Source organism: Hemiscyllium ocellatum, chromosome 46 (assembly GCF_020745735.1).
Source record: "Hemiscyllium ocellatum isolate sHemOce1 chromosome 46, sHemOce1.pat.X.cur, whole genome shotgun sequence".
NCBI classification, from domain to species: Eukaryota; Metazoa; Chordata; class Chondrichthyes; order Orectolobiformes; family Hemiscylliidae; genus Hemiscyllium; species Hemiscyllium ocellatum.
This window is the reverse complement of record NC_083446.1, coordinates 6,538,422-6,564,704: the sequence shown is the minus strand read 5'-3', so window position 1 is coordinate 6,564,704 and position 26,283 is coordinate 6,538,422. Positions and strand designations below refer to the sequence as shown.

Here is a 26,283-nt window from a genome sequence, read left to right as displayed (position 1 = left end):
ATCCAAAGCTCTCTTTTGCAGGCCATCTTTTGCCTTGTCCAGAACAAATTTGAACCATGCCATGTTGTGGTCGCTATCGCTTAATTGACTATGATAAGATAGAGTCGAGAGTGGGATGCTGGAAAAGCACAGCAGGTCAGGCGGCATCCAAGGACCAGGACAATCAACATTTCAGGCATTTATAATTCAGACTGTGCTAGATCTATGATTATAATGATAGCAATACTTAGTATTTACATATAAACAATAGTGTTACTCTGAAGTCTGAAGATAGTTCTTGACTTTGTCTTCTTGACCAATCTGTAAAGAACCCAAACTCATACTGTGGAATTGATAAAAGGGTACTTGTCACTGGACGTTTGTAGCATTCTACAAACAGACCTCTGAGGGAAGAGGTGAAAGAATGTTGGGCATATTGCAGTGATTAGCATGAGAGTTAAAGGAGCTACAAAGAGTCATAGAGTTGTACAGCACAGAAACAGACCTGTTGGTTCAACTCGTCCATGTCAACCAGATGTTCTATATTAATCTAGTCCCATTTGCCAGCATTTGGCCAACATCCCTCTAAACCCCTCCTAATCATATACCCATCCAGATGCCTTTTAAATGTTGTAATTACACCACAAACGTCCTCTAGCAGCTCATTCCATACACACACCACCCTCTGCTTGAAAAGGTTGCCCCTCAGGTCCCTTTTAATTTTTTTTCCATTTACTTTAAACCTATGCTCTCTACTTTAGGAATCCCCTATCCTGGGGAAAAATATCTTGACTGTTTACCTTATCCTTGCCTCTTATAATATTATAAATTTCTATAAGGTGGTTTCAATCCTTTTGTTAAACGTGAGTATTGTTTTTGCCCTGCAATCCCTTTTTATTAGAGAAAAAAAATAGGTGTAATGATGATTGAGTGAGTGAAGTGAATAGGGGCTGCAGCATTGCTGATTGAAAACTGCCCAAAATTGGTGCTGCATTTTGGAAAGGCAAATCAGGGCAGGACTTATACATTTAATGGTAAGGTCCTGGGGAGTGTTGCTGAACAAAGAGACCTTTGAGTGCAGGTTCATAGTTCCTTGACAGGACAGTGAAGAAGGTGTTTGGTATGCTTGCCTTCATTGGACAGTGTATTGAGTAGAGGAATTGGGAGGTCATGTTGTGGTTGTACAAGACATTGTTTAGTCCACTTTTGGAATATTGCACGCAATTCTGATCTCTCTGTATAGGAAGGATGTTGTGAAACTTGAAAGAGTTCAGAAATGATTTACAAGAATGTTGCCAGGGTTGGAGGGTTTGAGCTATAGAAAGGCTGAATAGGCTGCGGCTATTTTCTCTGGAGCGTCGGAGGCTGAGAGATGACCTTATCGAGGTTTATAAAATCATGAGGGACATGGATAGGGTGAATAGCCAAGGTATTTTCCTTGGGGTGGGGGAGTCCAAAACTAGAGGGCATAGAAGGTGAGAGGGGAAAGATTTAAAAGGGACCTGAGGGGCACTTTTTTCATGGGGGGGGGGGGGGTGGAGGGTGCGTGTATGGAATGAGCTGCCAGAGGAAGTGGTGGAGGCTGGTACAATGACAACATTTAAAAGGCATCTGGATGGGGACAGGAATAGGAAGGGTTTGGAGGGATATGGGCCAAGTGCTGGCAGGTGGGATTAGATTAATTTAGCACATCTGGTCAGCATGGACGGGTTGGGACCGAAGGGTCTGTTTCCGTTCTGTACAGTACAGCTCTTACGATTCTACGCTATTGCCGCGCTTCTGGGATTTATGAATGAATGGAGGCGGGAGCGTGACGTCTTAAACACGCGCCGCAGCGGACGGTACCTGCGCCGGATGTGCTGGCATGTCGATGATGGCGGACCTCGATGGCGGCGCTGAGCTCTGCTCCGTCTCCGTGGTCTCCTGCCTGCTGCTGGCTTGCGGCTACGTGGGCAGCCTGTACGTGTGGAGGAGCCAGTTGCCCAGGTAACTCCCCGTGTTGAAAGCGCGTCCGCCTCCACATCCCCTCACCGTCCCCCCGCGGTGGGCTACCCTTGCCGCGTGGTGGGGAGTTTGTTGCCAGGGCAACGCCGGGGTCCTCTCCCACTGCAATGCTGTGCATAGGAAGGCGAGAGAGGGAGAGCAACTTCATCTGTGCTTGCTAAGCATTTGCACAATTAGCATCCATGCATGTAAAAAGAAAGTTGCAAAGAGTTTCAATTCCATCAATTGAATTTCTTTTTTGAGCGATAAGAATATAAAAATAAAAGCAGAAAATGTTGGAAAATCTCAGCAGGTCTGGCAGCATCTGTGAAGAGAGAAATCAGAGTTGGCGTTTTGGGCGCGTTGACACTTCCTCAGAAAGGGGTCGTATTAAAAACCAGTGGAAGAATTAAACTCCCGTTGGGAAAAAGAAATTCGCAGTGAATTAGATTAGATTAGATTACTTACAGTGTGGAAACAGGCCCTTCGGCCCAACAAGTCCACACCGACCCGCCGAAGCGAAACCCACCCATACCCCTACATTTACCCCTTACCTAACACTACGGGCAATTTAGCTTGGCCAATTCACCTGACCCGCACATCTTTGGACTGTGGGAGGAAACCGGAGCACCCGGAGGAAACCCACGCAGACACGGGGAGAACGTGCAAACACCACACAGACAGTCGCCTGAGTCGGGAATTGAACCCAGGCAACATCTGAAGTGACGAGTCGCAACAAATCTATTATTTGACTGAACCGTAGTGAATAAAATCAGAAAGAAGTGTGGATGCTGTAATTGGGGAAGCAAAAACAGAAATTGCTGGAAAAGCTCAGCATCTGCAGGGAAAGTCAGGAGTCACACGACACCAGGTTATAGTCACAGAATCATGGAATCCCCACAGTGTGGATACAAGCCATTCGGCTCAACAAGTCCACATGGACCCTCTGAAGAGCATCCCACCCAAACCCATTCCCCACCCTATACTTTCTATGGCTAATGCACCTAACTTGCACATCCCTGAACACTAAGGTGAATTTAGCGTAGCCAATCCACCTAATCTGCACATCTTTGGACCGTGAGAGGAAACCATAGCACCTGGCAGACACCCAAGCAGAGAGCTCATGTAAACTCCAAACAGATAGTCGCCCAAGGATGGAATTGAATCTAGGTAGCTGGTGCTGTGAGGCAGCAGTGCTAACCACTGAGTCACCGTGCTGCCCCTTTGGAATACCGCTCCTTTGTCTTTTACCTAGTGAAGGGGCAGCACTCTGAAACCTTGTGATTTCAAATAAACCTGTTGGACTATAATCTGGTGTCATGTGACTTCTGACTTTGTCCACCCCAGGCCAACAGCCGCCCCTACACGTCTGTGGAGGGACAGCAGAGTTAATGTTTCTGGTCCAGTGACCCTCAGAACTCAGGGTTTGACCTGAAACGCTAACCCTGGTTTCTATCCACAGACCTGCTGAGCTTTTCCAATAATTTCTGTTTTTGTTTATGATCTTTAGGGCTTTTGACAGAATGGCTGTGGTTTGCCAGTTATGGGAGAATCTAGAATTAGTGGTCACTTTTTAACAATCAGGAGTTGCCCACTCAAGTGATGAGGCAAAATGTTTTCTTATGGAGGGCCATGACTCCTTGGGAAGCTCTTCCTGAAAAAAAGTAATGGGAGTGGTGTCCTTGAATATTTTTAAGCAGAGGTGTGTAAATTCACCCTCCTGACTTGGAACTATATGCCATGTCTTAATCTTCACTGGATCTAAATTCTGGGTTCCCTAATTGCATTGTGGGTGTACCTACACCAAATGGACTGCAGTGGTTCAAGAACACAGTTCACCACCACTTTCACAGAGGCAACAAGAGTTCAGGAAAAAACTGCTGGCCCAGCCAGCAAGGTCCACATCCTGTGAATGAATTTTTTAAAAACCAAGTTGTGAAAGCTTATTAATAGATCTGAATGTTGATTTTAGGTTATGACTATATTAGCCATGACCTTATTGAATGATGGATCAGGCTTGAAGAGCTGAATGGCCTAATCCAGCTGCTAATTTGAGTGTTTTCACATATCTCTTTTCTAGATTTTTTTTCTCCTCCTCTTACATTTCCTCTTACTGTTATCTGCAGTTTTACTGGGAGGAGCAGAAGGTTCAGAAGAGCATTTGAGGAAACTTTTGGGTGGTTATGGGTACCCCAAATTCACTGCCTAAAAGGGTACTAGAAGCAGGACCCCCTTAGGCCATTTAATAACTATTTAGATAGATGCCTCAAACACCATAGTATACAAGGCTTTAGCCCAAGTGCTGGAAAATGGATTTAGAATGGATGGATGTTTGATGTGACCAACACAGACACAAGGGCTGAAGGTCCTTTTTCTGTACTGTAAAAAAAGAACTATGACACCATGATTTTATTTTCAATCCTTTTGGTATATCACTCCTGGTTTGTTGTTTGACAGAGTAAAGGTTTCAGAGCCTGCCCTCTGACATGCAAACCGTGGTCAGTGACTGGGAGTTAGATTGTCTGAGAGAGAATATCATGACGTAGCTTGTTTTCCAAGAATGAAGAGACATAATTGTTGAGTCAATCAGAATTGCAAACCTTAATGCACTAAAAAAAATTTGCACAATGGTATGTGGTGGTTAGGTTAGCTGGTGCAAAATAAACTATCTAAGTAATACCAGACTTGTAAAATGAATTCCACCTTCTTCGGGGCAGAGTTTTGCAAGCCCATGATTATCTATAGAAGTTTCTGGCTTTTGTGATTGAATCCTTAAGATATTTCTGTTTCAGAGATTTAGCAATCTGTCTCTGTCCTTCAAACCAATAATGGTTAGTATAATTGAACAAAGAACTGTGGATGCTAGAAATCTTAAAAGATATGCTATTGCAAGATTAGTTTTTTTATAATTTGTGCTCTTTGGAATATTCTGGAGTGGAGGAAATGAACTGGAGAAATTTAGGCATCCTGTTTGGAACTGTTCCAATCGACTTCCTCTGACTGCATCCAAAATAGCACTCGACATCTGTGACTATGGAACATTGTCTCTCCTTGAGCTGACTCCAGCCTTTGGTAGAGGGATAAATCTTCCTCATCCAGCAACCCTCGTCCATTCTCCACACCAGTACGTTGTCCTCACTTTCTTCTGACATTAACCATTTAATTGTAGCCAGGACTTCTCCAGCACTGGCTTCTGTTTGTGCACCTGCATTGCCAGACTGTCCAAGATCTCATGTCAGTCCCTTCTGTTTCCTCATCTACATGCTGAACATTTCCCTAGCTCCCCCCTGAAGTGGGTCAGAAGATATCACAAAATCCCTACAGTGTGGAAGCAGGCCATTTGCCCATCGCATCCACACTGACCCTCCAAAGAGAAACCCCCCCACCCTCCCCAACCCTATCCTGCAATTCCCATGGGCTAATCCATTGAATCTATACGTCCCTGGACTCTAGCACAGCTAATTCACCTAACCTGCACATCTTTGAATTGTGGGGGGAACCCAGAGCACACAGAGGGAGCTCATGCAGACACAGGGAGAATGTGCAAGCTGCACATACACAGTCACCTGAAGGTGGAATTGAACCTAAGTCCCTGGTGCTGTGCGGCAGCAGTGCCAACCACTGAATCAACCTGCCGGCCCTCGTATACTGTGATTGTCAAAATGTGTGTCTTCTGTACCTGGAATACAGGTCCCTCCACAAAGTTGTTTGTGTCTGAACAAATTCCTTTTTTTTCACCAGGGATCATCCGACTGTGATTAAACGGCGGTTCACCAGCGTCCTGATCGTCTCGATGCTATCTCCATTGTGGGTCTGGACATGGCGGCAATACACAGGTTTCAAGGTACATCAGCCCTCTTATTGACCTCGTGGTTCTGCATACCATCAGTGACTGGTGAATCAAATGCTGTTGAGACCTTGTGGCACCTTCAATCCAGCCCTCTTGAGCGTTGCTGATTTCCATCATAGAGCTGTGCAGCACAGAAACAGATCCTTTGGTCCAACTTGTCCATGTTGACCAGATATCCTAAATTAATCTAGTCCAATTAGCCAGCATTTCACTTCACCATTGGCAACTGTAACTTCAGCTGCCTGGACTTTAAGCTCTGTGTTCCCCTCATGAAACTTCTCTGCTACTCTCTCTCTTTTGCTCTCTCATTGGTGGGTTGCGCTTCGGCGGGTCGGTGTGGACTTGTTGGGCCGAAGGGCCTGTTTCCACACTGTAAGTAATCTAATCTAATCTAGTCTAATAACTCTTGGACCGAGCTTCTGGGTAGCTTCCCCTAATGTTCACTTAACTGTTTTTAATAAAGTTTCCATTAAGTGGTTTGTGACTTCAGACCATGTTAATTGCATCACATACATGCAAGTAGTTGTTGATACTGTTTAATTGTCCATTTGAGTGAAGCACCTTGCAAGACTTCAAACATCATGCACAGTGGCTCCGAAACAGACATCAGTCTGTCGGAGTGGGTTGCTGGTTTTTAGTTTGCAGTTGCTATGTGCTCAGTACCATCGATGGGGTTCTTCAGTTATCCTACTCTCATGAAGAACGCAACTCAGAAAATCAGAGCTGACAGATTTTATGGGCCAATGGGGAACCTGCTGTTTCCCATTGCAAGTGTAGCATCACAGAGTCAGCCTTAAATATCCCACTTTACTCCTGCATCCTCATTATTATTGAGGAGCCAGAGCACCTTCAGAATTTCCAATTTTAGCATTCCAATATTTCATAGACTCACGGAATCTCTGTACGTGGAAGCAGACCATTCGGCCCATCGAGTCCACACCGGCCCTCTGAAGAGCATCCCACCCCATCCCTATAACCCTGCATTTCCCATGGCTATTCCACCTAGCTGACATATCCCTGGATACAACGGGCAATTTAGCATGACTAATTCACGCTAACCTCCACATCCTCAGACTATGGGAGGAATCTGGAACCGCAGAGTAAAGCCGCACTGACACGCGGAGACCATGCAAACTCCAGACAGACAGTCACCCAATGCTGGATCGAACCTGGATCCTTGGCACTTTGAGGTAGCAGTGCTAACCACTGAGCCACTGTGCCACCCCCCTGTTTGGATTCTAAGAAGTCACTTAACAGGATATTGCTTTTTTTTAAGCTAACATCTCGTGCTCTGTAGCCTCTGTGCCATTATACTAGCTTTGTCCTGCCCTGTTGGAATGCTAAATGTCTGTCTGATGTTTCAGTTGTGTGGCTTGGCACTGATGAATGCCCTGGAGAAAAGCTCTTTCTTTTTAATATTGTGTATTCTCTTAAAATTGTGCTTTATCCATGGAATCACAGACTTATAATGCTGCAGAAGGAGGCCATTCAGCCTATTGTTTCTGTGTTGGTTCTCTGTATTTTAACTTGGTACTATTTCCATGTAACCCCACACACTGTTTCTATTTAAACAATCATCCACTGCCCTCAATAGAGCCTTAACCTCTGTCCAGCTAGTACATTCCATACACCAACCACTCGCTGTGTCCAAAGTTTTTTTTCCCCACATCGCACACATGCTTCTTTTGGAAAACACTTTAAAACCATGCTCTCTGTTTCTCAATCCTTTTGCGAGCACGAGCAGTTATTTCTTGTCCAGACCCTTTACGGTTTTGGAAACTTCAAACAAATCTCCTTTTCCAATCTTTCCTCATGACTGAAGTGTCTCCTCCCTGCAACCATTCTCCTATACCTCTTCTGCAATTTCTCCAGTGCATTAGCATTCGTCCCACAATGTTGTGCCCCGTTGCAATATCTCAGTTAAAGTCTAACCAGTGACTGCGATAAGTTCTTCAGAGCGTACCTGTTCTTGAATTCTGTGTCTCTGTTTCCGAAGCCGAGAATACTCTATGTTCTGTTAACAGCTCTCTATACCTTTCCTGCCGTCTTTAATAACCTGTGTGCATATACACTCAAGTCTGCCTGCTACTGCACACCCTTTAGAATCATGCCCTTTACTTTATATTGACTGTTCTTAGAACCAAAGTGTAACACCTCACACTTGACTGTATTGAATTTCATCTGCCCACTCCACAAATGCCCTTTTAAATTTCTACCTCACACTTTACAATGCTCCCAAGTTAGGTTTCACCTGCAAAGTCTGACGACATGTCCTGCACACCAAGATTTAGAATCATATATAAAAACATCAGGAACTCTACCGCAACCTTTGCTCCAGTCCCCAAAAGTACCCATTAACCATTATCTTCTGTTACCTATCCCTCAGCCAATTGTGTTTCCTAAGTTTTTTTTTAGATTAGATTACTTACAGTGTGGAAACAGGCCCTTCGGCCCAACAAGTCCACACCGAACTGCTGAAGCGCAACCCACCCATACATTTACCCCTTACCTAACACTACGGACAATTTAGCATGGCCAATTCACCTGACCCGCACATCTTTGGACTGTGGGAGGAAACCGGAGCACCCGGAGGAAACCCACGCAGACACGGGGAGAACGTGCAAACTCCACACAGTCAGTTGCCTGAGTCGGGAAAAGTTGCTGCTATTCCTTTTTATTCCTTGACCAATGACTTTCCCCTCATCCCAGACAATCGAACAGATTTGAGTGGCTGGTTCTCAGTGAACAAGCAAGCAGGCCCCATCTACTTTATTGCAATTCTAATGTCTGTCTGTGAGGGCTGAGGTACAAGCTTGATGGACCCATCTCTGTAACTGTGTTTCAAAAACCCTGCAGTAGGGTGCTGTTTGGGTGATGCTGGTTTTGAGCACAGGGTTACTGAATAACACAGCACTTTTTTAATATATGTTTATTGGACAAAACATTTATGCTTTCACAAAAAAGAAAACCAAAAGTACAAAAATACATAAAGTAAAAATAATACCACATTACAGTATTATATATTACAGCATTATTAACAATAAACTATCTACCACTCTTTGGGATGCAATCGTCTCATATTAACTAAACCCAAGTTAAAATAAACTCAAATTAAATGAAATAGCATTAACTTAAATTACAATCCAGTAAAATTAAATTACGTTACTATGCACTACATTACTCTAGCTGAAAATGTGTTGCTGGAAAAGCGCAGCAGGTCAGGCAGCATCCAAGGAGCAGGAGATTCGACGTTTCGGGCATAAGCCCTTCCTGAAGAAGGGCTTATGCCCGAAACGTCGAATCTCCTGTTCCTTGGATGCTGCCTGATCTGCTGCGCTTTTCCAGCAACACATTTTCAGCTCTGATCTCCAGCATCTGCAGACCTCACTTTCTCCACTACATTACTCTCCTCTGCTCCAATCACCACCCCTCCACCAAAGCTCCCGTCCATGGGAGCAAAAGTTATTATCCTCATGTTTATTCGGCCTCCTTCCCCCGGGGCCCCTGGACCACCATACACGGCCCTCGTGGCTATGTAAAGGCCCTAATCAGTACCACCAATAGATCCATGTCTATGTAACTTAGAAGAGGCCACGTCTAATAAAACTGCTCTATTCCATGGTGCACTATACTCATCAGATAATCTTGGGGGACATGCTCCGTCACAAGCCTGCGCCACACCACAAGACCTGGGGATGTTTCTCTGATATTCAGTTCATTAAAATGTTCTTCCTCGCACAGTGTGTAAGAATGTTAAATAATCTTTTCCCGTGCTCACCCAGCGAGGCAGATTCGGTCGGCCCAAAAGAAGGGTTAATGGATTCGCCTTAACTTCAATTCCCAGGATCCTCTCCAGCTCATTCACTATGGCACCCCAGTATCCGCGAATCTTGTAGCAGGACCAAAAGCAATGTGTGAGGGTGCCTATGCTGATTTTACATTTGGGACATTCCGGAGAAGATAACGCAACACTCTTCGACATCGCAGTGCTTCATAAGCGTAGCAGAAACTGCCAGCGGATCTGACTGGTTGCATGTTTTGATTAGACAGGTCCATCGCTGCTGATGCTAATGGGGGTCCATCTGGAGGGGCTCCTTGCTGCTGCCTGCCTTCCACTCTTACTGACCATGGTGAGTGAACAAATGCAATAGGTAAAGTCTGAATGGTACTGTGGCAGACTTTTCTGCATCGCTAGAAGGTAAAGCAGTTCTTTTTATGCACTTATGCAGAGAAGTTATGTCTCTAGAATGTTGGCTTGATCAGATCGGAGTATTATATGCAGCCTCTTGTCTCCTTATTTTAGCAAGGATACCGAGGCATTGGAAGATGCAACAAAGACACACATAGATAATGACCAGAACTGAAGTTATTAGAAAGACTAAACAGCGTGGTACGCCTTCCTCAAAAAAGAGAAGGCCGATGGCTATCTGGATAAATATCTTTAATATTTGTCAAAGTTTTTTGAAAGGGTCGGCATGGAGAAAATGTTTCCACTTCTGAAGGGTATTGTGGAGGAGATCCACAATAAAGACATTGAGAGCGGAAAGTCCCATTTTCCAACCAAGTCATAGAGTTTTACAGTGCGGAAACAGGCCCTTCAGCCCAACTTGTCCATGCTGACTAGATATCCTAAACTGACCTACCCCCATTTCTCAGCATTTGGCCCATATCCCCCTAAACCCTTCCTATTCACGTACCCATCCAGATGCCTTTTAAATGTTGTAATTGTACCCACCTCCATGAGCAATCCATTTCATACACGCACCACCCTCTGTGTGAAAAAAGTTGCCCCTTAGTCCTTTTTAAATCTCACTATTACCTACTTTCTGATAGTCTTCTGGAGTAATGTGCTCTTGAATCAATCTTCAATGTGGGCAATTCACTCCTTTCCTGACTTCAGCTTCTATGCTCTTACAGCATAGAAACAACGTTGTACAGCATAGAAACAGACCCTTCAGTCCAACTTGTCCGTGCCAATCAGATATCCTAAATTAATCTAGTCCCATTTGCCATCATTTGTCCTTCCAAACCCTTCCTCTTCATGTACCCATCCAAAAGTTGTAACTGTATCTGCCTCCAATACTTCCTCTGACAGCTCATTCCATACAGGCACCCTTATCTGCACGGAAAAAGTTGCCCCTCAGCTCCCTTAAAAATCTTTCCCCTCTCACCTTAAACCTATGCCCTCTAGTTATTGATTCCCCAACCCTGGGGAAAAAAAACCTTGTCTGTTCACTCTATCCACGCCCCTCATGATTTTATAAATCTCTATAAGGTCAACCTCAACCTCCGATGCTCCAGGGAAAAAAGCCCCAGCCTATCCTGCCTCTCCCTGTAACTCAAGCCCTCCACTCCCAGCAAGGTCCCTTTCTGAACCCTTTCAAGTTTCACAACATCTTTCCTATAGCAGGGGGAGCAAAATTGTATGCAATATTCTAAAAGTGGCCTAACTAATGTCCTGTATAGCCGCAGCATGACATCCCAACTCTACCCTCAATGCCCTGACCAATGAAGGCAAACGTATCAAATGCCTCTTTCACCACTCTGTCTACCTGCGACTCCACTTTCAAGAAACAACGCATTTGCACCCCTAGGTCTCTTTGTTTGGCAACACTACCCAGGCCTTATTTAGTGTACAAGTCCTGCCCTGGTTTGTCTTTCCAAAATGTAATACCTCACACTTATGTAAATTAGAGTCATCTGCAACTCCTTGGCCCATCTGATTAAGGTCCCATTGTACTCTGATTACTGGTCACCTTCACTGTCTACTACGCCTCCAATTTTGGTGTCATTTGCAAGCTTACTAACCATACTTCATACATCCACATCCAAATCGGACCTAGCACCGATCCTTGTGGCACACTGCTGGTCATCAGCCTCCAATCCTAAAAATAACCCTCCACCATTACCCTCTGGTTACAAAATTGGTTTGAAGATAGAAGCCAATCAGCTAGCTCCGCCTGGATTCCATGTGATCTAACTTTGCTCATCTACGATGTGGAACTTTGTCAAATTTCTTGCTGAAATCCATATTGCTGAATGGCAAGACAGAATTCTTGCTAAGGAGTTGCGAGAGTGCCATTTACGTACACTAGCATGCTTTAACACCTTGTTATATCATCTTGCCTCATTTTGATATACGATTTCCCATTTTCCCACTCGCCAGATAGAAACTAGACAACAACAATTCCTGACAAAGTCTGTGAGGGTACCTGGTAACTTGCTCTTACAGCCTTCCATCTTGTATACCAAGTCCCAGTATCTCAGCGCATGCTGTATGGGCAGTGACTGCATACCCCCCTGTCCACTAACACCTCTAGGTCTCTGTTGACAAAGTGATCTGTGGATTTCCTTCAGTCTGTCACGTCTGGGGTGATTGATAGGAACTGTGAAGGGCAGTTGCACATTGTCAGTGCTTGTCCAGGTGCTCAGCTGGGTTTCGAAGGTGGCGGGTGTGCCAGGATTCCTGTGAAGTCAAAGTCATGGCTAGTACCTTTGGCTGTGACAGGTCTAAGAATTTGACGAATAGGTGTGTACTGCATTGGGAAGATAAGCAGGCCAGGGCTGACTTAGAGACACCCTCATGGAGCTCACCAACTTTGACACTTAGGCCAAATTCTGGTAGCACTCAGCCCTATTTCTATGTGTCTGACAGGTGCTGTTCTTTGGGCCATTGATACAGCTGGTCATGGACTATCCATGGGATTTCCTCGAAGGGATGAAGATGACTCTAGGTAAGCTTGTGCATTTAGTGTCAAGATAAGATAGGATTGTACGAGTTTAATAAAAGTGAATTTGGCATGAAGCATGATAACTCATGTTCTGTGGGGTTTTCATCTTCAAACAGTCCAGTATTCTGTCCCCTTCCCCTGTCAATGTACCAGGTGCTATAGTCCTGTAGAGTCATAGAGCCATACAACACAGAAACAGACCCTTCGGTCTAACCAGTCCATGCCGACTGTAATCCCAGACTAAATTAGTCCCACCTACCAGTGCTTGGCCCATATCCCTCCAAACATTTCTTAATCATGTACCTATTTAAATGACTTTTATCATTGTAACTGTACCTGCATCCACCACATCCTTAGGAAACACGTTCCACACATGAACCACTTTGTTACAATAAAATTGTGCCTTGTGTCCTTTTCAAATCTATCCTTTCTCATTTTAAAAATATGCTCCCAATTCTTGAAATTTCTTCACTCTAGGGAAAAGTTAACTGCCGTTCACTTTATCTAAACCCCGCATGATCTTATAAACCTCTATACCCCTAACCTTCTTCACTCCAGTGAAAAAAAGGTCCCAGCCTATTCGGCCTCTCCTAATAACTCAAACCTCCCACTCCCAGCACCATCTTGCTAACTCTTTTCTTCTCCAACTAAGTAATATCCTTCCTATAACAGGGCGACCAGAACTGGACACAGTATTCCAGAAGGGGCCTCATTAACATTCCGTTGAATCTCTACATAACATCCCAACTCCTACATTTAAAAGTCTGAGCAATGAAGGCAAACGTGCTAAATGCTTTCTTCATCATCCTATCTAGATGTGATGCAAACTTCAAGGAATTATGATTTGGAGATGCCGGTGTTGGACTGGGGTGTACACAGTTAAAAATCACACAACACCAGGTTATAGTCCAATAGGTTTAAATGGAAGCACACTAGCTTTCGGAGCGACGCTCCTTCATCAGGTGATTCTGACAATCACCTGATGAAGGAGCGTCGCTCCAAAAGCTAGTGTGCTTCCAATTAAACCTGTAGGACTATAACCTGGTGTTGTGATTTTCAAGGAATTACATACCCAAACCCCATGGTCCCTCTGTTCTACAACATTACCCAAGGCCCTACTTTTTAATTTTATACGTCATGCCCTTTTTTTTAGATTAGATCCACTACAGTGCGGAAACAGGCCCTTTGGCCCACACTGACCCTCCGAAGAGTAACCCACCCAGACCCATTTCCCTCTGACTAATGCACCTAGCACAATGGGCAATTTACCATAGCCAATTCACCTGACCTGCACATCTTTGGACTGTGGGAGGAAATCGGAGCACCCGGAGGAAACCCACACAGACACGGGGAGACTGTCTGTGTGGAGTTTGCACAGTCACCCAAGGCTGAGAATCGAACTTGGGACCCTGGTGCTGTGAGGAAGCAGTGCTACCCATTGAGCCATCGTGCTGCCCAAAATGATGTTTTACCAAAATGCAATATCTTACATTTATCCAAATTAATCCATTCCTCTGTAGTTGGGAATCAAATGCAAACTATTTTAACCACTTAAAGGATGCATTGACAGGAACCAGAGAATGAAATCGCTACTTGTTTCTTTGTCAGGGTTTAGGAGATTGGATGTTGTGGTGGTTGAAAGAGAGTTATAGGCTCCAGATAAAGGAAGCTGGCTAACCTTTATTGGTCACACATTGGCTTTTCAGCTGTCAGACCTGCGATCCAGTCAAGCTCAGACTGAATTCTACCCCGTCAGCTGCTGAACTTCCCTCCGCCAACCCCAGCGAAAACAAAATCAACCATTCTTTTGTTGCACAGGGGAATCTTGCAAAAGCCTGCAGTTCCCTTCACCCTCACGAGTAGAAGGTTAGGCTGCCAGCTCTAGTGGGCCTTATTCCTAGAGGTTTCATTACTCATCACACTGCCTTCAATCACCATGCTCTGCGCTTACCCGGACATTGGTCGCCCCCTGCATCTCCTGGTTTATGGGGAAACAAACAGATTCCAGGGATGATTCTGGACTGTCAGTCTGTAGTGATTGTAACAAGGTCAGCCAGCATAGAATATGAGTTCCCTGACTGGGGCTGTTAATCTGGTCCAATCAGGGAGCCCTGGCTGACAGATAAAAAGGGGAGTGTCAAAAAATAAGCACTACCGCAGTTAGGTAGTGTGGGGGTTTAAAAAAAGGGGGAAAAAGAACGAAAACAAACAACAAACATGAGTGTCAGCCATCTTGTTCACTCCGAGAGCTTGCTCTGAGGGAGCTAGACCAGTGTCAAGGACTCTCCCTTGTTTTTGTAAAAAGAACAATAAATAAATAAATAGACCTCCTGTCACCCCGAGTGCTGGCTGTGAGGGAGCTGGACCAAAAACAAATAAAAGGGGAGAGATACTGCCACTGATAGCTGACTCTGAAGAGGCAGTACTAAAGTCAAGGACTATTTGCATGTGAGTAAAAGGGTGACTTGGTGATGGAATACTGGCCTCTCTGGAGTTTTATTTTACAGTTAAGCAGGTATTTATTTTCTCCCTTATCTCTGACATTTAGTTGATTAACGTATTCAAGGAAAATTAAAGCCGAGTGCACAAGTATGTTTTGTTAATAATTTCTGCTTGGTTATATTTGCAGCAACATCCTGGATGTGAAACTTTAGCCCCAGGACATAATCCTGGAGGATTGACAACCCTAAGTCAAAGTATTTCATTGGTCACGCATTTCCCTAAAGGCATTCATGTAGATGTGAGAAGGTGCTACATAAATGAGGTTATTCCTTTCACCTAAAGTGAAGGCAGAGTACTGTGGATGCTGAAGATCGGAAATGAAAAATGAAAGTGCTGGATAACCTCAGCCAGTCTGGCAGCACCCGTGGAGAGTTAACATTTCGACTCTGGTGTAAGTCTCCGTTAGAATCCGGTATGTTGAATTGGCCAGCCACAGGAAGGTCAGAGCCATGCTTATGGACTGAGCAGGACAGTCCTGCAAAGTGAACAAAAGTGAACCAGCAATTTACACGTGCTACTTTTGATCTACGTCTGTGTTCGTTATTCACAATGCAGTCTCCTGTGCACTGGGGAGACCAGACGTAGACTGGTTGCTTGTCTTCAGTTCCAAAGAAAAATCGTACTGAACCCAAAATGGTAATTCTGTTTCTGTCTCCACAGATGCTACCAGACCTGCTGAGTTTCTCCAAAACTTTAGTTTTATTTCTTTGTTTCACACCGTGTGGCTCCTTCCAGTTTTACTTACCACTGCCCGTAAGCTTCTCAGTCTTCATGACGTCTTGGACTGTGGGCCTCATCTCTTCCTTTCAGATTGCTTTTCAAAGACATGATTCTGGATTAGCTGATCTTTTCATCCCAGAGCAAGGAGGTGCTGTGGTAAAGCTGGTGAGGACACCTATGGGGAACGTCACAGCGTTAAAGCATTCCTTAAACTCCAGCAGGTGTGGAGAAAAGGGCTGGGGAGGGGCGTACAGCTAAGCCCTTTCAGACAGCCACCACAAGCTAAATATCACCCCCTGACAGTAATCCTTTCCACTTGCCTATCACTAGTTCCCTCAAGTTATTGATCATTCTTTATGCAAAGATCTCGCCCAGTCCCAAATTTACCTTTATAATGGCCATAAACTCTGTTAAATTTTCCTAATTTAACAGTTTAGCTCAAATTGTCAACTTGCACCAAGTACTAGAAATTCTCAAACCGACACATTGCTGCTTAGGCATTCTACCTCTTTTGTAAATTGGCTGCTACATTTCCTAATTTGCACCAATGACTACACCAAATGTTTCATTGATTTATAATGGTTTTGGAGCATCCTAATCTCTTGAAAGATGTGACATAAATACTAGTTCTTTTTCTGGATGCCTTGAGATGCTGACCCTCCATCACCTTTGTATGAAGATGAAAAAGCAAAGTTTCTTCAGTCTTTTGTCAGGACCCTGCTGATTTTTTTTTTAGATTTGATTTAGGTTTTATTGTCATGTGTACTCAAGTACGGGGTACAAGAATACAGTGAAAAGTGTACAATGTCGCCACACATGACACCATTTTAGGTACAAAGTAACTCGATACAAAATCTTGGAATTTTTTTTATATACTTCTAAAACTAACACGTTCAGCATTACAGTTTTCTTAGTATAAAAGTAAAAGAAAATTTCAAATGTTACAATTCTTTCTTCAGCCATGGTTCTGCAAATACTTCAAACTGCGTTTTTACCAGCCCAGTCTCTGCCAAGACTGCCACTGTCAACATGACAGAGTTCTAAAGACTAAAGAACTAAAAGAAAGAAAGGAAAAAGAAGAGATAAAAGCAGAGGGAGCAGACAGTCTCCAGTGAGGAGCACTACTCTGCCGCCATCTTGCTCAGAAGTCTTCTCGAGCCAGCGTTCCTCACGATACTTTCTGTACCTCGGTAGCGAGGACAATCAAGATGTGACTGTAATGTCCGTCAAGGACAAAGTAGCCCCTCGTTTAGGAACCTGGTACACAGTGACAGTATGCTGAGTGCAAGAAGTAGGAGAAAGTGAGGACTGCAGATGCTGGAGATCAGAGTCGAGAGTGTAGCGCTGGAAAAGCGTAGCAGGTCAGGCAGCATCTGAGGGGCAGGAGATTCGATGTTGCGGGCGTAAGGGCTTACGCCCGAAACGTCGATTTTCCTGCTCCTCGGATGCTGCCTGACCTGCTGCGCTTTTCCAGCGCTACACTCTTGACACTGAGTGCAAGTGCTGGGGCAACCCAGTAAGACGCTTCAATGCTGCCTCATAAACTTGTATTGTCTATCATGTTGAAAGACAAGGGCAGCATATCCATGAGAACAACAGTTCAAGTTCCCCTCTATGTTTTTCACCATCCTAATTTTGGAAACGTATTGGACTCTGCTTCACTCTCACTGTTTTAAACCTCTGAACTCCCCACCTCATAGTTTTGTGGGACATCTTCACCACATAGTTTGCACCACCCAAGAAGGCAGTTCACCATCACTGCTAACTTTTCCAGTCATGCCCACGTCCCTTCAATGAATTTGTTTAAAAGAAAAGTCCTTGTCTAATGCTTTGTGGATCTTTCCTCATTCAGAGAATAGTTAAATAGATGAGGGAAATGTGTTAATCTGTCCCTGACAGGTAACATGGTGTGGAGGTGTCACTGTGGACAACATGGGAAATGTCAGAAGTGGCACAACACCTTGTTAGAGTCCAACTGGTTTATTTGAAATCACAATCTTTTGGAGCGTTGCTACTTCATCAGGTGACAAAGGAGCAGCAGTCCAAAAGCTTGTAATTCAAAATAAACCTGATATTGTGTGACTTCTGACAATTTAACATGTTTCTGCTGTCTGTGTTCACTGTGAGAGATCAGGCTCTCGTAATCTCGCTGTTGTTTCTTTCCTAGATCCACAGTTTTGGGTGCAGTGCGTGGCAGACATGCGTTGGATGAGGAATCAGGTGGTGGCTCCCCTGACGGAAGAGCTGGTGTTCCGGGCGTGTATGCTGCCAATGCTGGTCCCTTGCACTGGCCTTAGCCGTGCCATTGTCACCTGCCCGCTTTTCTTTGGAGTTGGTGAGTGAGTTTGACCGGGTGAGTGCGATGTTACCTTCAGGGGAGTAGGAGAAATTGGGAACATGTGAGGGGCAAACATCCAGCCTTGGACGATTTCTGAAGTGATATGCTTATTTTTGGTTCAATTCTGAAAGGAGCCACAGTTTGCTCTTACCCTGATGTCTGTTTGTTCGTGACTGGAGGACACTCAACGTTGATTAATAATTGTGTATCAGAATAGCCCTGGCTCACTTTCTTCATGTCAGTTGCTTGTAGCAGGCTGTGTTTTGAAACAAATGGTCTGATTATGCAGAGAGCTCCTGGTATATGAGGTGTCTTGCTGCAAGATGTGGATAAGGTAGAAACTTGCATCCTTTCAGATGGGAAAAAAAAACAAGTGAGCAAATATCTGAATGTAGATGATTAAGGCAGTAGGTGGAAATTGATGTAACATTTATGTCTCTATTACTTGGAGATGGCTATGCAGTCAGTTAGGTGTACAACCTTAGGCCAGCACTCCATGTGATTTGTCACGTCACTGAGCAAGTAACCATTTCGTGATTTAGAACATACTGACTTTGGTTTCACTATATTAACAGTGCTATACAAACCAATGTGCTTCATAGGAACATAAGCAGCAAAGCTTAACCAATCCAAAGAATAGGCTTGATTACTAAAACGTATGCTGAAAATGTGTTGCTGGAAAAGCGCAGCAGGTCAGGCAGCATCCAAGGAGCAGGAGAGTCGATGTTTCGGGCATGAGCCCTTCTTCAGGAAATCCGTGAGCCAGATGGGTTTCTACAACAGTCGATGGTTGTTGTGGTCGCTGTTACGGAGACTCACTTTCAATCCCAGATTTGTTAGTGGGACTTAAATGCCACCAGCTGTCATGTTGGGATTTGAACCCCTATCTCCAGAGCAATGGCCTGGTCTGCAAATAATGGTCCAATGATTTTTACCACAGCGTCACCACCTTCCTCAATATTGCTGAGCTCATGCCCGAAACGTCGACTCTCCTGCTCCTTGGATGCTGCCTGACCTGCTGCGCTTTTCCAGCAACACATTTTCAGCTCTGATCTCCAGCATCTGCAGTCCTCACTTTTGCCTACTAAAACGTATGGTCAAAGGCCACGTCTTTAGGAGAATTTTAAAATAGGAGAGGGTGTTGGATAGGTTTAGGGAGGAAATTCCAGAGCATGGAGCCTAAACAGCTGAAAGCAAGGCCATTAGCAATGTGGTGGAGAGGGTGAATATGCCCAAAAGGCCAAAGTCAAGGAGGAAGGCCCTTTCAAAGTTAGAAGGAGAGTAGCATCTTAACGTGGATAAGAGTTTTAAGTGTTCCAGGGACTAGGTCACCGAGCACAGTGGTACTGGATGAATGGGACTCGGTAAACGTTAGAATAGAATGATGTATGTCACCTCCTCGCCACAACGCCCACATCCCCCTCCAGCACAGTCTAACAGCTCAGCCAGAATGACAGTTGAAAAGTTAAGGCACGTAGACCAGGGAAGTCCCCAGTTTGACCATCAGTCCTGGGTTTCCTGATCTCAGTTGGTGATTCGGTCAGGGCCGTGATGTCTCTTTGTCAGGGGAGGAATAGATTAGATTAGATTAGATTATTTACAGTGTGGAAACAGGCCCTTCGGCCCAACAAGTCCACACCGACCCACCGAAGCGAAACCCACCCATACCCCTACCCTTACCTAACACTATGGGCAATTTAGCTTGGCCAATTCACCTGACCCGCACATCTTTGGACTGTGGGAGGAAACCGGAGCACCCGGAGGAAACCCACGCAGACACAGGGAGAATGTGCAAACTCCACACAGTCAGTTGCCTGAGACGTGAATTGAACCCAGGTCTCTGGTGCTGTGAGGCAGCAGTGCTAGCCACTGTGCCACTGTGCTGCCCTGGATCTGCCCTCCCATGAGATTCCTGCTGCTGTTTTATTAACTGTGAGCACTGTCTTCCTTCTGCCATCCACACAACAGCAGCTAAAGGACAGGCTCTTTAAAAATGCCTTGGGAGCTGAGGTGTAGCTCAGAGAGACTTGCTGACAAGGAGAGAACATTTTTATTTTTTTGACAAATTTTGGTTCCCTTTCTCCCCCCAGCTCATTTTCACCACGTGATCGAGCTCCTGAAGTTCAAGCAAGGAACCGTCGCAGGAATCTTCCTCTCAGCAGGTACGAAGACACTGCCAACGGAAGGGAGAAGGGTTTGGATCAAACCTTTGGTTAAGGTGATGGTGCGAGTGTGTATAGTGGAGCTGGGCACATGCTCCTTCGGTCATGAGATGTGGCCACCACTGACCAGGCTACCCTTGCTGCCCATCTGTAAATGCCCTTGAACTGAGTGGAATGCTAACTCACTTCAGAGGACAATCAGGAGACAACCACTTCACCGTGGGTCTGGAGTCGCACGTAGTTCGGACTGGGTAAGACCGGCAGATTTCCCTCCATAAAGGAAATCCGTGAGCCAGATGGGTTTCTACAACAGTCGATGGTTGTTGTGGTCGCTGTTACGGAGACTCACTTTCAATCCCAGATTTGTTAGTGGGATTTAAATGCCACCAGCTGTCATGCTGGGATTTGAACCCATATCTCTAGAGCATTGGCCTGGTCTGCAAATAATGGTCCAATGATTTTTACCACAGCGTCACCATCTTCCTCAATATTGCTGAGTGCATGTGATAGGGGTAGGCATACCATTCAAGGCAGCCTTGACTTTGGTTGATGATGTAAAGTGGATGATATTGAATCCGGGTGCCTGTTGTATATCTCTGCCACCGAGACTTTCTTAATAGCAACAGCTCAATGGATGAAATCACATTATAGAATCCCAGTGTGGAAGCAGACTGGTTTGGCCCACTGAGACCACACCGACCCTCTGAAGAGCGTCCCACCCAGACTCCCACCCTCTACCCTATCCTCATAACCCCTCATTTCTCATGGCTATCCCACCTAGGCGACACATTCTTGGACACTGTGATATTTAGCATGGCCAGTCCACCTAACCTGCTCATCTTTGGACCATGAGAGGAAACTGGAGCACCCAGAGAAAACTCTCACAGACACAGGGAGAACGTGCATTCTCCTCATAGACAGTCACCAAGGATGAACTTAAGTGTTGGTCCATGGCGCAGTGCTAACCACTGAGCCATCATGCTGTCCAGATATTCCATTGGGATTTTTAATAGGTACCAGCCTATTATTTTAATTGGATTAACAAGGTTGACATGGTCGGGATGGTTTCTCTTGTGAGTGAGCCCAGAACAAAGGGGACACAGTTTTAAAATTAGGGGCTGCCTTTTCAGGATAAAGATGAGGACAATTTTATTCTCTGAGGGTAGTGCAACTTGAGAACTCTACCACCTCCAAAGAAGCAGGGTCATTCAGTAGTTTTTCAGATGGTTGTGGATAGGTTCTTGTTAGTTAAAGGAAACTAAGGTTATTGTTGGGGAAGATGGGAATGTGGGATTTGAAACACAAATAGATTAGTCGTGATCTTCTTGAATGGTGGAGCAAGCTAAAGTGCTTGAACTTCTGTTCCTAATTTGCATATTTGTAGCAGATTGAGTAAATTGCCAGAAAGTTTTTTTCCAATTCATTTTTGAGATGTGTGTGTCACTGGCTGGCCAACATTTATTAGCCGTCCCTAGTTGCCCGCTTGAGAAGGTGGGGGTGATCTGCCTTCTTGAACCACTGCAGTCCACTTGCTGTGGGTTGACCCACAATGCCCTCGGGGAGGGAGTTTTAGAATTGTGACCCAGCAACACTGAAGGCATGGCCGATATATTTCCAAGTCAGGGTAGGGAGTGGTTTGGAGGGGAACTTGAAGGTGGTGGTGTTCCCATGAATCTGCTGCACTTGTCCTTCTGGATGGAAGTGGTCATGGGTTTGGAAGGTGCTGCCTGAGGAACTCTGGTGAATTTCTGCAATGCATCTTGTAGATGGTACACACTGCTGCTACTGAGTGTGGGGGGGGTAGATGCTTGTGGATGTGGTGTCAATCAAATGTGCTGCTTTGCCCTTGATGGTGAAAGGCTTTTTGAGCGCTGATGGGACTTAAATTGGATTTATCCACTGGATTGGATCATCTCCGTCCCAGAGTGTTGAAAAATGTGGCTGCAGGGATGGTATAGTATTGGTGACCATCTTTCAAATTCAACGTGCTGTGGAAATGTTCCTGTCGATCGGAAGTTGGCAAATCTAACGTGCTATTTAGGAAAGGACGGAGATAGATTTGTAGTCTTTTGTTTTCTGTCAACCTAAAATCCATCAGAGACGAAAAGCTAAAATCCGTAATAAATGATGCAATAATAAGATAGTTTAATGCAAGGTAGATTTGCAACATGGATAGGGCAATTTTAAAAAAAAGCCTTAATTTTTTTTTAATTAATGCAAATGTGTTTATTTTTCTTTTTCCCCCTTCCCAGCTTTCCAGTTTTCTTACACTGCAGTGTTTGGAGCATATACCGCATTTATTTTCATCAGAACAGGTCAGTGTATATTACAATTAACACTAACCACGCATCACTGCCTCCTTTCTGCCTCTCCACTTGTGTTTGAACCAAACTCATCTGACTTCAACTCATTCCTTCCCGAAGACTCGGAACTGTAGAGCTCTTCGGTTTCCTCTCCTTTCTGCCCATCCGTAATCTTCATGCTTGTTGTGGTTCTGCTCGCCGAGCTGGAAGTTTTTGCTGCAAACGTTTCGTTCCCTGGCTAGGGAACATCATCAGTGCGGTGGGAGCCTCGTGTGAAGCGCTTCACACGAGGCTCCCACCGCACTGATGATGTTCCCTAGCCAGGGAACGAAACGTTTGCAGCAAAAACTTCCAGCTCGGCGAGCAGAACCACAACAACGGATACCCGAGCTACAAATCTTCAATCAGATCTTCATGCTTGCTGGTTCCTCAGTTTATTTTCCGTCAGCACATCTTTGTCTTCCGTCGGAGTAATGCGTGTGGTTTAGAAAAATGAATTGATCAACGGGATTCAGTATGAGCAGCTTCTCACAGATAAATGCAGCACCTAAGCAGTCAGGCTCAGTAGACAGGGGTTGAATTGCAAGTTGTATCGTGTGAGAGAAAGCACCCAGTCTTGTTCCTTCACCATCTCCATCACCGAGAAAACAGGTGCTTGACAGATAGAAAGAATTGGTGAGTCACCTCCCTCAGACTGTCCAGTGTATCATGATTTTTGAACTCCAGTTACCCTGATTTGACCACGGCAGTGAATTCCCCTCCCAGTCAGTGCGCCATTGTCCAATGATTGTCTAATGGTTTATCTCCAAGCAGTTGGGCAGCTAAGTGGAGATAGAGAACGTGGCCCTCACTGCTCTCCCACAAGGCTTTTGTTCCTGGTGTGGCTTTAGCAGATGGGTTGTCCTGACTCTAAAATAGTTTTGGAATCCAGAAGGTACAGAATGCAAACATGTAGCCATCTTTGATGGTACTCCGAGATTATTGATATGTGACTTCAGTCTTTTGTTCTTTTAGAAACAAAAACTAAGTATTCTCAGCAAGAGAAGTTTATTTTTGGTATAAAGTTTGGTTTCCCAACAGATCAGTTTCAGTAGAAGGGCCTGAGGAGTACCTGCATGCAGTCTGCTACTATGTCCTCATATGCTCAGTGCCAGGAAGGAGCTCCTCTGAAGTTGAGACTCCTTGGTGAACAAGTCACCTTTCCATTGTTGTGACACGCTCTTTATTTTCTAGGTCATCTGATTGGTCCAGTGCTGTGCCACTCATTTTGCAACTACATGGGATTCCCAGCGATTGGTGCTGCCCTCGAGCACCCTCAGAAACTCACCATCTTTTTCTTCTATGTACTGGGAGTCATCCTCTTCTTGCTGTTGCTGTTCCCCATGACGGACCCCTCCTTCTATGGGAGCCTTGCCATTTGCCACTTGACCAAGCCAGACACCAGCACTTCGATCTGCACTTGACCCCAGCTGCGGACTTGTCTGTTGCATCTTTTTCCTCTCTCGCTCTCTCTCTTTCTATTCTCTCTTGCTCTCTAACATTCAGGGAACTCTCCGTCCAGGAGCTGGCAAGTGGATTGGGAAACGTCTCAGGAATTTGGGAGTCTTGTTTGCGAATCCAGAATGGATGGAAGTAGGGAAGAGGGGAAGGAATACCAAAAAAGACAGTACTTGAAATGGGGTGTTTTAGAATTTCCCTTCTCGGCTACGAGGGGAAAGAGCAGAATTCCTCCGTTTTGGTACATTTTAATACCCAATCACCCCCACCTCCCCCTTGAAACTGATGCTTAATGAGACAAACTGTTTATTGAGAGGAGTTGGCTACTGCCCCCCCCACCCCCCTCACCCCCAACCTCACTCAGACCACATTCACATTTCAGAACTCCAGGCTTCCGACCGATACTGTGCCCACACCATTGTTTCAAAATCTTGCTAGTTTACCGGTCACTTCTTGACCTAACTGTTGGAAAGAGAAGTCCCATTGTAATCACTTCCTGCCGTTTACTCACTGCAAGCCTATAACTCTACATGACTTCAGGGTGGCACGGTGGCACAGTGGTTAGCACTGCTGCCTCACAGCGCCAGGGACCTGGGTTCAATTCCCACCTCAGGCGACTGACTGTGTGGAGTTTGCACATTCTCCCCGTGTCTGCGTGGGTTTCCTCCGGGCGCTCCGGTTTCCTCCCACAGTCCAAAGATGTGCGGGTCAGGTGAATTGGCCATGCTAAATTGCCCGTAGTGTTAGGTAAGGGGTATATGTAGGGGTATGGGTGGGTTGCGCTTCGGCGGGTCGGTGTGGACTTGTTGGGCCGAAGGGCCTGTTTCCACACTGTAAGTAATCTAATCATGACCAAGTCTCCATAAGTCAGGATTCTCTGTTGCTCAGACCACAACTTGTGTGTGTGTGTATAATGTGGAACGTTACAATTTTCTGGAATTCTGGCCTGCTTTTTGATGGGGTTGTGAAGTGCTTTTTGGACCTGTTTTAAATGTTTTATATTGACAGCGTGGCTTGTGCTGGGTCTTTGCCTGATAGCCACCTTAAGGAGTCTGTCTACTTGGCAGGATGTTCTGCTCCTTGAAACCGGCCGAGTGAAGGAGGAGGAGTACTTTTCGTTCTCCGCTCTTGATAAAGTCAGGTAGTTGGTCTGAGGGGGTGGGGATCCCTTTCCCTAGTGAGGTTCAAAGCAAGTATTGGGTTTGAATTCTGATGGACTGAGTTGAATGGCCCTCACCCTCAGTTATTGAAGAATTTGGGGATATCATTGAATTCTGACCATTTGCTGTTATGTGGGACCCTACTTTGTTCTTTCCATTTACATCAGGAATGTTCCAGCCCTTGTTTGTATCACTGTGGCTCATGTAGGCTTGAGCCTTTGGGTGCCTTTGAGGAGGGGCGGGAGGGTGGGGGTTTGATGCAGGGTCAGGCCGCTTACAATTTAAATCTGTGCTTGCATTAATTTGCAAATTGCTGATGTGACAACGTTTTAATTTGGATGTCATCTCTTGAGTGAGACAGTGGGCTGACAACAGGCCTTTGCACAGTCTGTCGGGTGGAAACAGAGGTTCAAACAGAGCAGAGACCAGCCCACAGGAAACTAAAGCGCAGTGTAAGGAATGTGCTGGCTGGACATCAAAGCCTTATTTTGGAAGTCCTTGTGTGAGCCATGGCGAGAGGTTGCATTTTGGGCATCCCCTCGGCCAGTTCTCTTGCAGCAGTTCCAATTTCTCCACCTCCAGTTCACTTGACCTGTTTAAAACTGGGATATGGGAAAAGCAAGTCTTTATTTTTAAAGAAAAGAATTGTGCTTGGGGGAGATCAGATGAGGAACTTTCACACAAGGATGCAGAGCAGGTCTGAGAGTGTGGTCTTGCGTTTCCCATTCCATGTAATCTACCTGAAGAGCATGAGCTGTTTTCCAGTATTAGCAAGTGTGTGGGCGAGCCTTTGAAAGGCGAATTAAAGAAAGGCTTTTCAACGACAACTGAATTATAAAGGGAGTATACATTGGCAATATAGAGAGCATAAGTACAATCTGATAAGCTGACTTGTTCCTTCGTTATAGGAGCCTTGTTTTTACGCAGCCTGATGCATTGAGGCATCATCTCAGTTGTTGTTTTATCTTGTTATTTTGTGTGTGTGTGTGTGTGTGTGTGTGTGGGAGGCAGTGGAATTGTCAGTTACCGCATTTTAGTTGTTAAACCCTGCATTAATC

General features: G+C 45.1%; 1 protein-coding gene across 3 annotated transcripts in view; it reads left to right on the top strand.

The window, feature by feature from the left end:
* Positions 1 to 25,453, top strand: part of rce1a (Ras converting CAAX endopeptidase 1a) — a 30,310-nt gene extending 4,857 nt beyond the window's left edge. Inside the window, exons 1-8 of one of the 3 annotated variants that reach the window (XM_060855592.1) lie at positions 1,842 to 1,965; positions 5,704 to 5,806; positions 9,859 to 9,942; positions 12,468 to 12,546; positions 17,933 to 18,100; positions 20,194 to 20,265; positions 22,518 to 22,580; positions 23,802 to 25,453. In XM_060855592.1, the coding sequence (XP_060711575.1) occupies positions 1,844 to 1,965; positions 5,704 to 5,806; positions 9,859 to 9,942; positions 12,468 to 12,546; positions 17,933 to 18,100; positions 20,194 to 20,265; positions 22,518 to 22,580; positions 23,802 to 24,031 (921 nt within the window). In that variant the 5' untranslated portion in view covers positions 1,842 to 1,843 and the 3' untranslated portion in view covers positions 24,032 to 25,453. Of the gene's footprint in view, positions 1 to 1,841; positions 1,966 to 5,703; positions 5,807 to 9,858; positions 9,943 to 12,467; positions 12,547 to 17,932; positions 18,101 to 20,193; positions 20,266 to 22,517; positions 22,581 to 23,801 lie in introns of those variants that run through there. The other 2 variants (XM_060855594.1, XM_060855595.1) reach the window with 2 other exon arrangements.
* The last annotated feature ends 830 nt before the right edge of the window (positions 25,454 to 26,283 follow it).